We start from the raw sequence: 12,401 nt of genomic DNA on the forward strand, positions 1-12,401 counted from the left end.
TGGCTGAGGACGAGTTGCGTCTGGGGACAGGTTATGGCTGAGGACAAGTTTGGCTGAGGACAGGTTTGGCTGAGGACGAGTTGCGTCTGGGGACAAGGTTGGCTGAGAACAGGTTGTGCTGGGGACAGGTTTGGGCTGAGGACGGGTTCGGGAGCCCATTCAAGTGGCTCAGTGAAGGATCCATTTTAGGACCCCTACAGAGATATTTAAGATAGGATGAACCTCTAAGCAGATTCACGTCCAGTATCGACACCAAAATGCGACGGGCTCGACTTCTGGGGAAAGAACGCAGCATCGTAACAGAAAAAGCTCTCAAGTGCAAGGGCATGGTCAGTGTCCGACTTGAGGTGCTGTCGTTTCCAGAGATTAAGACAAGAGATCCCACGAAGCTGAAGAGCAATGTGATGAGGCTGAAGAAAGCATTTCGGGATGAAGGTTGCTGGCGGCTGCCGTTGCCGAATCATATTCCAGCTCAAATCGATAAGCAGAGTCTCGATGCCGCCCTTCGACATTCACAGCGCTCGAGCAAAGAACTTTTTGTGGGCCCCCGAGACGAATATCCCGAGCTCGAGTTTCCACCGGGTTACCAGCTCATGTGTCTGGATGGGCAGAGCCGCGCTCTTGCTGCCGCAAAGGTTCTTCCTGTCGCGGACCGGAGGTGGATCGTAGATTTATATGCTGCAGGTATGAGATGCTTACTCTCGTATAGCGAGACATTACATTGATATATGGTTGTTAGACCTCACAGAAGAGCTCAGGACGATTCTGGTGGAGGAATACTCGAATGAAGACCGTCTGCATCCTGGAGAGATCTACCGAAAACTTCGGCTGTATCACCTCCAAAGGGACTTGCGAATCGACAATTGGTGGTTTGAAAAACGGTGCTGGGCACGTTTGTCAGCTCATGGACGCCGCAATGTCAAGCAGCTCCTGCGCCACCGTGAAATAACCGCGGCCTGTGATGCCCTGCTGGACGTTGTCGGGCTTTGGAGCGGTTGGAGAACAAGCACCTGGCACAAGATACTTCCAATGGGTGTTGACGAGGTAAGTTCCACCTTGCGGGCCATTTCGGTTCTCACCAATTATTGTAGTGCATCCTATACCGCCTCGATCTCATGAAAGATTTTTGGTACGAGAGCGTTGGGGTAGAACGGAATGCGATGCAGAAAGTCGACGAAAACAGCGTCAAAGAACTTGAGGGTACCGCCCCTGGGGCGTGCAAAGCGGATGCTCGGGATCTATATAAGAAGTTGAAGGCTGGAAAAATCTTCGGAGCTTTCAATGACCAAGATCGCGAAAAAATCTGGGCCGAAGCGTGTCGTCGGACGAAAGATCGCTTGGTCCCGTCATTTTTCACCTTCTTCGAGGATTTGAACTGGCTGAAGGGCCCAGCGGACTGCGTCAAACGGTTGATACCTATATCACCCGATGACACGATCCTCTACGCACTGGAACAGTACGTTTTCACGGGCGTTAACCAGCGAACCGGCCAGTGCTTGATCCAGAAACCTGATCATACTTTCGTTTCTAAGCCAGGAACTGAGGCCGATCAAATGAATCTGGGAGTTTTACAGCTATTTCTCATCGCCATGCGCAACCACCTTAACATGCCGGCCGAACCTAAGAAAAAGAATTTACTCGCAAAGCCAAGACCAAAGAAAGCGGATCCTGAGGTCCTACACGAATTTGCCGCCCATGCCCACAAGCTAGGCTTTGAATCCGATGAGATTCGTGAACTGACGGAACTTAGAACGATATCGCGAGCACCGCAAAAGGAGTCAGCGCCATCGGGCTCTGAAGACTCTAATCCACCTATCAGGCGATGCGGCATCCCTTGGAGTTGTCATCACGAACGAGATAAACTAAGCCTCTTTCTGGAACCTTTGTACGCCGTACAGAGTGGAGAGTTTGAAGAGATGACATCTTCATTTGTGCGGCAGTCTGTCATTTTTGCCTTTTTTGAGAAACCAACAAACCTCTGCTTGAGCGAGGCGACGTCTCACTCTCCCAAAGCTACGGCAGACCAAGAGGTGATTGGTAAAGAACCTTCACCGAGGCCTGGACAGCCAAATCAGCAGGGTCTGGAGCAGCGCCATGTCGGACAACACTCAGATCCTCGCAATACCCAGGATCCCTCGCAACAGGGTTTGCAAGCTGGTAACACCGTGGGGGAGGCTGAAAACTTTCCCGCGCTCCCGCTTGATCAGCACATAGTTACAAGGGAGGGACAAGTTGAGTCGGAATGGCTATCCGACGTAGAGATGTTTGATGAAACAGAAGAAGTCCAACATAATACAAGGCGGGACAGTCAAGGGAATGGGCGGTTACAGAAGAAGAAAGCACGGCGGTCAAGTAAGCAAAGAAAGACTGCTAAGAAGAAAGGAGCAGTCAGTGCGAGAAAGAGGCAAGAAATATTAGACGTGGGAGCAATGCTGCTGAGGGTCGCTGAAGAGAGTAGTATTCAGTCAAAACAACAAGAGGTGCACAAGGAACCGGAAAGTCCGAGCCGAACGACGCAGATCAACCCTGACGGGTTCAAGGAAGGAAACATCCCTACGCTATCGCAGAACCAATCTTCAACCCTGGATCATAACGAGATCATGGAAGTGGGGCAGTCCACAGCGACAGAGCGACAAAGCGAGGATCAAGGTATGGTGCAGACGGTGACAGAGAACGTTGTTCACGAAATCACCACATCAGATATTCCAACGCTCCACGGACAGGTAACTGCGCCAAAGACCGTGGCCCCAGCAGAAGCAGAGCGTCGTCGAGAAGCGCAAGAGCAACAAACAACCGAGCAAACCTTCAGGGAGCCAGACGAGCGACAGATGATGGAGAGGACCCAAGACGGGAGAGGGGGACGCGAAGGGCAGCATGACACTGAGAAAGAGCAAGGACATCAGGCTACATCGGAGAGGATTGATGAGGCGCGGGCAACACCACCGCAAGAGATGGGCCAGGCCGAGGATTCATCCGCTACAAATCAGGTCCTTCTGGATGAAGCGGAACAGGGATGGATTGACAATCAGATGAGGCGTGATCGAGAAGAGTCTCTATTCGCTCCCGAGCCGCTGTCGCCAATAGACGAATCGAAGAAGGCAGAGAAGACAGCGCCACAGCGCGGAATCGAACAAGAGCCACAGGAACGCATTCAAGGAAACGATGGGTCCGTGAACGATACCGAAGAGCCTCCGCCAACGTCGATCACCGAGCAGCAGGGCGAGCTTTCGCCGGCCCAACAGGCAAACGCCGCTACAGAGGAGGTAGAACGCATGTCCACGGCCGAAATGAGGGACTCGGCAGACCAGGAAGCGATTCCAACCCTTCCACAGTCCGAGATACTTGGGAGAGAGCAGGAGAGGCTCGAAGAGCTGGTGGGACGTATGAGCCAGGACCAGGCACATTACGAAGACGAAATCGGACTAGAGCAGAGAAAACGAAAGACACCGGATCTGGATTCAGGCCCAGCTATTGAAGGCCCTAGCCAGTTACAGGATCTGAATTCCTCACCCATAATACGAGAATCGGACCGAAAACGTGTCACTCAGATCAACTTTGGCAGACTAGAGGAATTGGAGAGCCTGGAACGACCGCGCGAAATTTTGTCTCCCGGACTTGATCGGAATGGAGTTCGCGAATGGGGAGAACTCATTGCACTAGAAGATGAGAATGCTCACGAGGTGCAGGAAGAGTTAAGAGGCGATGGGCAAGTTCTATACGAGCCGCTCCCTGGCGAGGGCAATCGTGTAGGAGTGGAGAACATCGAACGGAATATCGACGACCGACTACGGGAGCAGGAAAACGAAAAAAAGACCGCGAGAGCGCGGAAGAAGGCAGCGATGAAAGAGGTCGAGAGGCGGAGACAAGAGAGAGGACGGCAACTCAAGAATGAGAAACCCGAGTTGGTGTCGGAGCAAAAGATGACCAGAGAGCGAACAAGGGATCAACAAGAGAGGCAAGTAAAAGAAGACGAAGGCATGCGCCGAAAACGGACCACACAGATCGACTTTGGGAGGCTCGGAGACGCTGTTCATGGGCAACCCAAACCTAAAGAGAGCGCCAGTCGGCGCCCAATCACAGAAAACGAAACCGGGGGGGGACCAGCCGAAGTTGTCGTGCTTGATTCTGATGTCATCGCGACGACCAGTCTACAGCCAGCAGATCCTCCGAAATTGACCATGGAAAGACCCGGCCCTCAGAAGATTCGAATCCATCTCAAGATCTCCGACGGGAGGCTTGGTGGTGAGGACTGGAAAAGTCTATCCTCACACGACGTTGACCCCTCCGAGCCGGCAGACTTCATGCGATTCTTGAGGAAATACACCAGAAAGGACACAGAAAATCCGTGGAATGTGTTCGCCGGGTCCCATATGATAACCCCATTGACGAAGTTTGAAGACATCATCAAAGATGGAAACAGCACCTTATACATAACTCGAGAAGGGATTATCGACACTCATCTTCATCCAAATTCTCCTGCCGGCAAAAGAATTCGATCTTGAGTGTATAGAAAAGCTATTCTAACATGAGTCCCTAGCTCATCTTTCTTTTTCGACCCGTCCCCCACCAAATGAACCTGGTCAATGCCTGGGATGATAGTTCTGTTTATTGGATATCTTCGATGAAGAAGATTGCGAAGAATAGTTTGACCGACGAGGTAGGGACAGGCGACTGGCAAGTAACGGACGGGGCCGCCGACGTATAGGCATGATCCCTACTGGAAGTAGTCAACCGTCTAGTCACCGGGCTGATATTCTAGTTCCTCCAGCCTGACTTTCTTGTCTGCCAAGGGACGGACTAGACGTCGCAACCGATCTCGAAGGTCGTTGCTTCCAGACACTGGATTGATCAGTAGGGACCCCGAAGTGGGTCAAGTGAGCTTACCCATCACCAGCATCTCTCCCCTCTCGCCTGATTCCTCCTGTACCCGTTTGATGTGTTTCCCTGCCGCCTCTTCTTGGAAAATCGCTTCCACATCAGCCAGGCCACTGTACGCGATCGCGCGTCTCCCAAATGGCACTCGATGCTGGCTTGCCCAGCGGATGTAGATCGAAATACTGAGAATCTATGCGCCAAGTCAAACCGACGCTTCATGATATAGTTTCGTGTGACTTACCTTCCCCTTGGCCGACTTTTCGTGGCTCATATCGCCGGTGCCGTTATCGACACTAAGTGTGTCACCGACGAGCGCATCATTCAACAAGTCTGCGGCGGCATATCCCAAATCTACTGCAGTTGAGCGTTGTCCTGTGTGGAAAGACGGGCAATCCGATGGTATGCGTACCTTTTGTCTCCAGCTGCCACACCAAATGGATTCGACGAGTGCGAATCTTGCAGGCATTATATCCATGAATGAGCTGCTTCAGGTAAGAAAGGTGCGAGACGACACCAAAGCCATCCGCCATCATTAAGACCGTCTCATAAGTTCCAGCTGGGACAGTAGTACCGTGAGGTCCACTGAACAAAGCTCGATATAAAGTGCCGCCCTCGCGGCTAGAGTCCGAATATCGCAAAAGCTTTCTGGTCAGGCCGTCACGTGGTTCCACGAAAATGTCCAAGGATTCTAGACTTTCATCCGACCAGGATGTTATCATGAAAGGGTGGCTCTGCAGGAGGCCAAACCAGGGAATCCATAAGCAGATGTATTGCCCCGGCTTCACCTGGACTGGCGAGGTGAGGCGTACTTGAAGCGTCATCACTTCCTGCTGTATGGTGACATGCTCTCTGTTCAGCATTTCTTTGATATTGGTGATCTTGACTCTGGCGAACCCGTTCCCGACCACTCCGGTTTGGTACACGATGAGTCCGCATTGGACGAGAACGGTCAGCAGGAATGTACCAATGGTAACGTAAATGTACTTTTGTGGAAGAGAATGGCTCTTCTTCAAGTGGCTCCATATGCTGTAGGTTGCCGTGACAGCCAAGGTCTGATGCTGGCGAAGGAAGAACTCGTAGAAAGGACGGCGAAGTAATGGGAGTGAGAGTGGCACAAGGAACCCCCACGATATTGCCCCCTGATCTTTGTCAATTCTGCTGACCGGGTGGAGAAAAACTTTAGATGGCATACAATCAGTCCAAAGAGGTTTTCTGAGATCCTCATGGGAAATGGTTTCTTCTCCACGAGCACGGTGAGAACGTGGAAGACCAACAGCATCGACGACATCAGCCCGAAGGAGCGATGAATCCGCCGGTACGTGCGTAAGGTGATGCCTAAGAGATCCGCTGGAAAACTAAGATGAGGGCCCGCCAAGAGAGGGATCAGGTTGATGATCGAGAGATTCGCCGCTCGCAGGCCGGCCATCGAGACCGAGCGCACTTTGAAGCAGACACAAAAGACGTTGACGCCGCTGTAGAGAAGCCCTGCAAGGACACCGGCCGGATGCCACGCACCAGTCAACCGGTGACGAAGTTGTGGATACACGAAATATTTGAGCGAGAGTGGAGCGACCTTCTTCCAACCGAGCACAAACCACTGGCGAAAGTTCATGAGAATGAGGAGAAACAACAAGCCGCCCAAACCGATCGCGTAGGCTTGAGTAATATCCATAGTTATTGAACGTTAGAAACGATAGAAATGGAATGACAACAACGCACGAATGGAAAGGTAGTTTCACGGGCGTTAAGAAGCTTATTGAACAGGGAAAGAGAGTGAAGTTGAAATATAATGAACTATAGCATAGTATTGAGACACCAAACCCTCAGAGGGAGCCGAGAATGGAACAAGACTCCAAGCAGTTGCGGCCAACTTTGGAATAAAGCAATTGGAGCCAGAATGGGATCCTCTACCCGACCAAATCCATCCTCCTCTAACTTGGCGGCAACCTGTAGCCCCTGAACGGAGCAATCGAAGTCACATCTGCCAGCCCTTGGAGATTTCTCGTTCCCCAGGGCCTGCTGAATAACGGATTCTAGCCAGGTCAGGATCAAGCTGAGGAGGAAATCTGAGGTCCGTCACTTGCCTTTAACAGCCTCTCTGCCGAAGTTGCAGATGTCGTCTCAGAAAGGAATTCGACCGCCAGAGAATCGGAGGGCCACCGGCGTAGGTCATCTACTCCGACAGCACCATCAGCTTTGGCATACTTTTGCATCAGCTCCATTGTGATGAAGCTTAGAGCCTTAAGATCTCTCGATCCAGGATTGTTCAGGGGACATGGTCGACAGAGTTCCTGATGTGCTGTGATCTGAACATCAGCTTGACGTAGAAGTTTATGGAGTGATTACGTGCCTATCTTCACCTCGCCAGCGACATTGATGAGAATACTCGAGGTGGTCAGAGAGCCGTGTTCTAGTCCTTTTTTCGCGAGGTACACAAGCCCGTTGAGGATCTGTCACAGTTAGTCGGTCCACTCAAAAGAGGTGAAATTCAAAACCCCCCTGTCCTAAAATGGACGCCAGTTGATCCTCGTCGAGATGTTTCGGAAACCCAGTGAACAGGCTCAGAGACATCGGCATGTGCTCGAAGACAACGTAGAATAACTCGTCATGGAGAAAGATGTCTCTCACGGACACGATATTCTCATGTTCAACCTGCTGCAACATACGACATTTTTCTTCACCGTCATGTATAGAGAAGCTCCTCACAGCGACGACGTACGGCGTCGGACCCTCCTTTTGAGGAGGGACAATAAAGTCGGCGGACCACGGATGTCTAACATCGGCCACATCCACCATGTCGTCGTCTTCCTCGCCAAGCCGTATGCAATGGCATTTTCTGTACTTTTCCCACGGGGATTGGTGCTTCACGATCAAGGTATTCTCCGTCCCATGTCCGAGTGCTGCTGGGGGGTTCAGGGGCTTCGAACCAGTTGCTGAGGTGGTACGATAGGTTCCGGACGAGAGTGCCCTCGGGAATCCTGCTGCCGGATTAAATCCAGTCCCGCGGCGACTGGGAGTTTCACCATCCGTGAGGTGATCATCCTGGCGGGCCACGCTCTGAGAAGCCCCCCTAAACCCTCTGATTGCATTAAAGTCGATGCGTGTCCGGCGATTTAAAGATTGAGATGACATCTTGACAACATGAATGGCTAAAGAGAAGACCAGAGCAAACGTTACAATCTCTTAAGTAAGGTATGTGAGGTTTGAGCAAAATTGAGGCAGGGGTGGTGGTCAGTCCCAAGAGACGGGAGACGACGTTCGATCTGGACTACGAAGCAGATGAGGAACGAAGCGGCCAGAGCCGGCATGTGCAGCAATCGCACGCCTTCCTCCCCAGGCCCATTTTGGTCCTCGGGGCCCAATTCAGTCTTGATGCTGCGCTCAACGGAATGAGGCCCGTTCTGGATCCGAATGGTGAATAGCGTTGTCACTCAAGAGTACTGCAGAGCTCGATGGGGAGGTACGTAGCTTCATTAAATGATATCCGCAGCCCACCGGTGGGAAAATATCCATCGTCCCACAGGTTGAATTATTCATACTTACACCACCATGCTCAAAGAAAAGCTTTGGCTCAAAGTAGGTGTGTCGCTCGCATTCGCGGCTGCATTAATCTGCTGCACGGTTTTGAGCTTTGAAGTGCTTTGCAATAAGGACGACATGAAGGCTGGTATCATTACCTTCACTGTGAGGGCCTTTCACTGTTCAATGTGTTAGGTGAGGTAGATCGCTGATATCTTCTTCCACAGTTTAGGGCGCCCCCCACACAGGTACCGCTCCGTGCAAGGGGCCTGATCCCAACGGCCGTGACCCAAGCTGGGAGCGTCGTAAGCAATGTGGCAACAGCAGCCTCCGGGGCTCCCAGCCAAGCAAACAGCATCGCAAGCGCCGCCGCGACAGCCGTCAATGGCGCCATCACGGCGATCCCCCGGAATCTCTCCATCGGCACAAAACAATACTGCGTGGGGTTCAGCGACCATGTCGAATGTCATCAATTGCCCGTGAACATATCTAGGATCGTACCCCAGGTTGTTGCAAATATTCTGAGCGACGAAATGGAAGATTTGGATCACCTGCGCAGCATCTTCGCAACAGCTACCCCTGGATGGATCGGGGATCCTTTCATTATCGGCATAGCGACGGCCCTGGTGATCGCTGTCGTCTTTTTCACCTCTATGTTCAGCTGGCCCTTCCGCGCTGGTACTCTGTTGCAGGATCTGATGTTACCATTAATGCCCAGATTGGTTATTGGGCTCTTTTGTTGCATCTCTTACCTCCTCCCAACAATTGTTCTTTACCTTCTCTACTCCAAGTCGAAGGACCTCTCTTCCGAGATCAGGGCTGATCAGGGCCCGGTCGGCGGCTACTGCTGGGGCACTCTCTTTTCGGCTCTCATAATGACGGGAATGACAACGTTTGTTCACATCTTGGTCTGATAACACCCGATGAAAGGTCGTTAACTTTCACGGTGGCTCGGTCAAATACACAGGTTATCATTTCGACGCCATACCATACACTGAGAGTGAGGAACTTGGACAGTAAAATTGGGTGGTAAGGGCGTATGATTGGATGAGAGCCCACAAGATCACGTCCCTGAGCTTTACCGTGCCTGTGACCTGCTTGGCAAAATCAGGGGGCTGGATAGTTGTCCCCTCGGAACAATCTGAAGCGCACCCAGCATTCGGAGGAGCGGGTTTGATTTGCTTGAGGGCTCGGATATGGAGTGATGGTTCAATCGAGCAGTGCTCGAGTTTAAGGGCCCAACATTGCCCGCTCATGATCGATAGTCACTTTCGAAGTCACTCTCTTCTACCTCACTTAGGCCCTCGTCCTGTTCAATTGCTCATGTATCTGCCGTATCCGTGACAGTCGCTTGAACTCCTTTTCCAGACGAGCATACCGTTTCTCGCGGTTGATTCGATCACCATGACTCCTCGCTTGCTTCATGGCAGGTCTTGCGCCAGCAGAGGATGCTTCCACGCTATGGTGATGATTCCGCATTTCAACCTGTCCTTCTGCCATTGGGTTAACACGTATGGAAGCTGCCGATGAAGTAGTCTGTGGCCCCGGTACGATGGCCTCCTTGGAAGGGAGGCGAGTTAGAGACGCACGAACGGGCTTTCGGGGTGTCAACTGCCGGTTGCTTGAGATGACAGAGTGTAATTCTGCAAGGGATTCTCTTGTGCATTTAACTGCTGTGGCTGTGTTTGTTGGCTCGGGCGAGGACTGGCTGACTGAATGTGAAGCTGTAGGACCAATGCCATCTTCGGACAATCCCGTCTGCTGGGTGATCGAGCCGTGGCGATTTTGGATCTCTTCGTTCGGTGGCTGGCCTGGCGGGGTTTGATACAGTTCTGCTTCTTCACAAGCTTTGTCCCCATCTTCTCTTGCTTTTTCGTCCTCTAGGCCACTCAGGAAAAGTATCCTCTGCAACAGCCTTTCAAATTCCTGGCCATTTTAGCATGAGGTATGATGTCACTTGGGGAAGACTTACCATGTTTTTGCTCACTGGTTGCCATGGTCCGTGACCAGAGGATCTGTATGTATAGGCCTCTCTAGCCTTTGGATTGATCATGTGGCGGGCCACGGAATAGATCCATATTGTGTGCAACTCATGGCCTTTGTTAATGGCGCCCAACTTTCCTTTTTCGCGGTACCTCATCTTACGATCTCTTTCGTTGGCCTTTTCTCAAGTGCAGTGTCGTCTGGCATGTGAGATGTGGCGTCTTTCTGATCATCCGAAGTCTCCATGGCAGGGCCAGTGAGCAGGATATTTAAGTACCCAGAAAGAAACTCGCGTTTGCAGCCCCAGTGACCACCACTGTGCGATTTCCCAATAAAGAATGGCAGCGCAGCTAACTAGTTGGTTCTAAATATAAGGCAACAACGGTCGCCCCAAGTTGATACGAAAGGGGATGGCTTCCATAGTGGGTCCCCTTCCACAACCTGCTGTTAATAGAGTCAATTTTTAGTTTTCATACCTGACTTACTGAGCCATTGCTTTGCCGCGCGCTTCTACGTTTCAGGAAGCGTCTCAGAAAATGTGCGCCTTGATATTCCCGACGGTGATTAGTGGAAAGCGGATGGATCCACCAGTCTGATTCGTACAGCAATGGGCTGGAGTTTGTCAGGCATTCCAAGATGGCGAAAATCTATACAGTACTTTTGGGTGGAATTGAGCTTCTTGTGAGCATTCTCATCCTCGCCCTCAACCTCAACCATTCAACGCTGACCTGAGTGGGTATCCTGAAGATACTATTACTATTTTCGCAGCAAGATTGAGACCCAGTGGGCACCTGGGCCAGGGAAACGCATTCAAGGGTGGATAACATCTCATCCCGCATGTTGCACAGCGCCGAAAACTGACAAGATACTAGAGTTCAGCCGCTCCAGAAGGTGGCATCAGCACCTGTACAAAATATACCGAACTCGGGAAGACTTGCATCACGAACGAAGCAAGCCACCCGAATCATAGAAATGATCCACTGGATTGCTCTCACCCGGGGCCAGACGAGGGTTCATATTGATTAGAAAATTACCGGACATTCTTGACTGTCTACTGTATTTATCAATGATAGTCCAACACAATTGTTCAACACAAAGCTAAGAGAGTGACAACGCAACCGGGCCTGCTAAGGTTGCGAGGGCCAGGTCATAGTCATTATCAGGCAATTGACTTGTTACCGCTGCAAACACCGCCCCATTGAGTCCTTGCGGTACATCCGCAACTCCCCTGCCTTGACCAACGATCGATAATACCGTATACACCGGCACATTCAGCTGATTGGTCCAGCCAACAAACAACTGTTTTCCCTGCTCGAAAACGAATGGCATCTGCATTGGATCCCAGGAGAATGCCATTTCTGACGGAACCACGGTGGTGTTCGCAGCGGTAGCGGGGCCCGTGGTGGTATTTTGATAAGGTGCGATGCTCGACGCTATTCCCGTGGCCGCTGAAGATCTGTTGTCAGCCGTAGTCGGGGCTGACACCGTTAATGTGGGCAGAATGGGTACTGGGAGTTCCGTTGGACACGATCCAGGCACGATAAATGGAAGAGCCAAATTGTACGCCCAGATACTGCTAATCCCGGTGTCAAATGGAGCTGGGTTAGGGACTCTGCCGCCCACGTGGCGGAAGAAGGCGTCATGGCGGGACTCGACTGTCACGATCGACGACACCGTATTGACAATCCCAGGATCAGTGTACGAGACTCGATCGGCCAGCCCGATAAGTGCGCTGATGCCCACTGAGGTGATGATGTCGCCAAGGGCGATGAACTCATCAATGGACGCCACCGGGAAGGAATACTGGCAAGGAGCAATTACAGGGGCTCCGTAGCCGTTGAGCAGATTCGCAATTGTTGCAACGTGTACTTCCTCCTGCTATAGAAGGCACAAATATTAGACTGACACAGAACCTGGATGGTCAACTTACCGCCGCGATTGTGCTGAGAACTTCGGTCGTGTCATTTAGGTAGCCCGCCGTTCCCCAGGTAGAAATATTTTGAAGTCCGCTTTGAAGATAGGAT

The 12,401-nt window shown here is 51.6% G+C and overlaps 2 protein-coding genes across 2 annotated transcripts; one reads left to right on the forward strand and one right to left on the reverse strand.

Annotated features, from left to right (window-relative positions):
• Window positions 1-8,424: 8,424 nt before the first annotated feature.
• PV10_03835 (uncharacterized protein) lies at window positions 8,425-9,556 on the forward strand (the record flags this gene model as incomplete). Its single annotated transcript, XM_016368332.1, has 2 exons — window positions 8,425-8,559; window positions 8,622-9,556. 2 exons carry the CDS (start codon window positions 8,425-8,427, stop codon window positions 9,306-9,308), a joined length of 822 nt encoding a protein of 273 aa, XP_016224120.1. The 3' UTR covers window positions 9,309-9,556.
• Window positions 9,557-11,378: 1,822 nt separating this feature from the next.
• On the reverse strand, window positions 11,379-12,383 carry PV10_03836 (uncharacterized protein; the record flags this gene model as incomplete). Its single annotated transcript, XM_016368333.1, has 2 exons — window positions 11,379-12,255; window positions 12,308-12,383. Coding segments are annotated over 2 exons (856 nt in total), but the record flags the coding sequence as incomplete, so codon positions are not given.
• Window positions 12,384-12,401: the final 18 nt, after the last annotated feature.

The sequence above is a fragment of the Exophiala mesophila genome (assembly GCF_000836275.1).
Source record: "Exophiala mesophila strain CBS 40295 unplaced genomic scaffold supercont1.3, whole genome shotgun sequence".
NCBI lineage: Eukaryota > Fungi > Ascomycota > Eurotiomycetes > Chaetothyriales > Herpotrichiellaceae > Exophiala > Exophiala mesophila.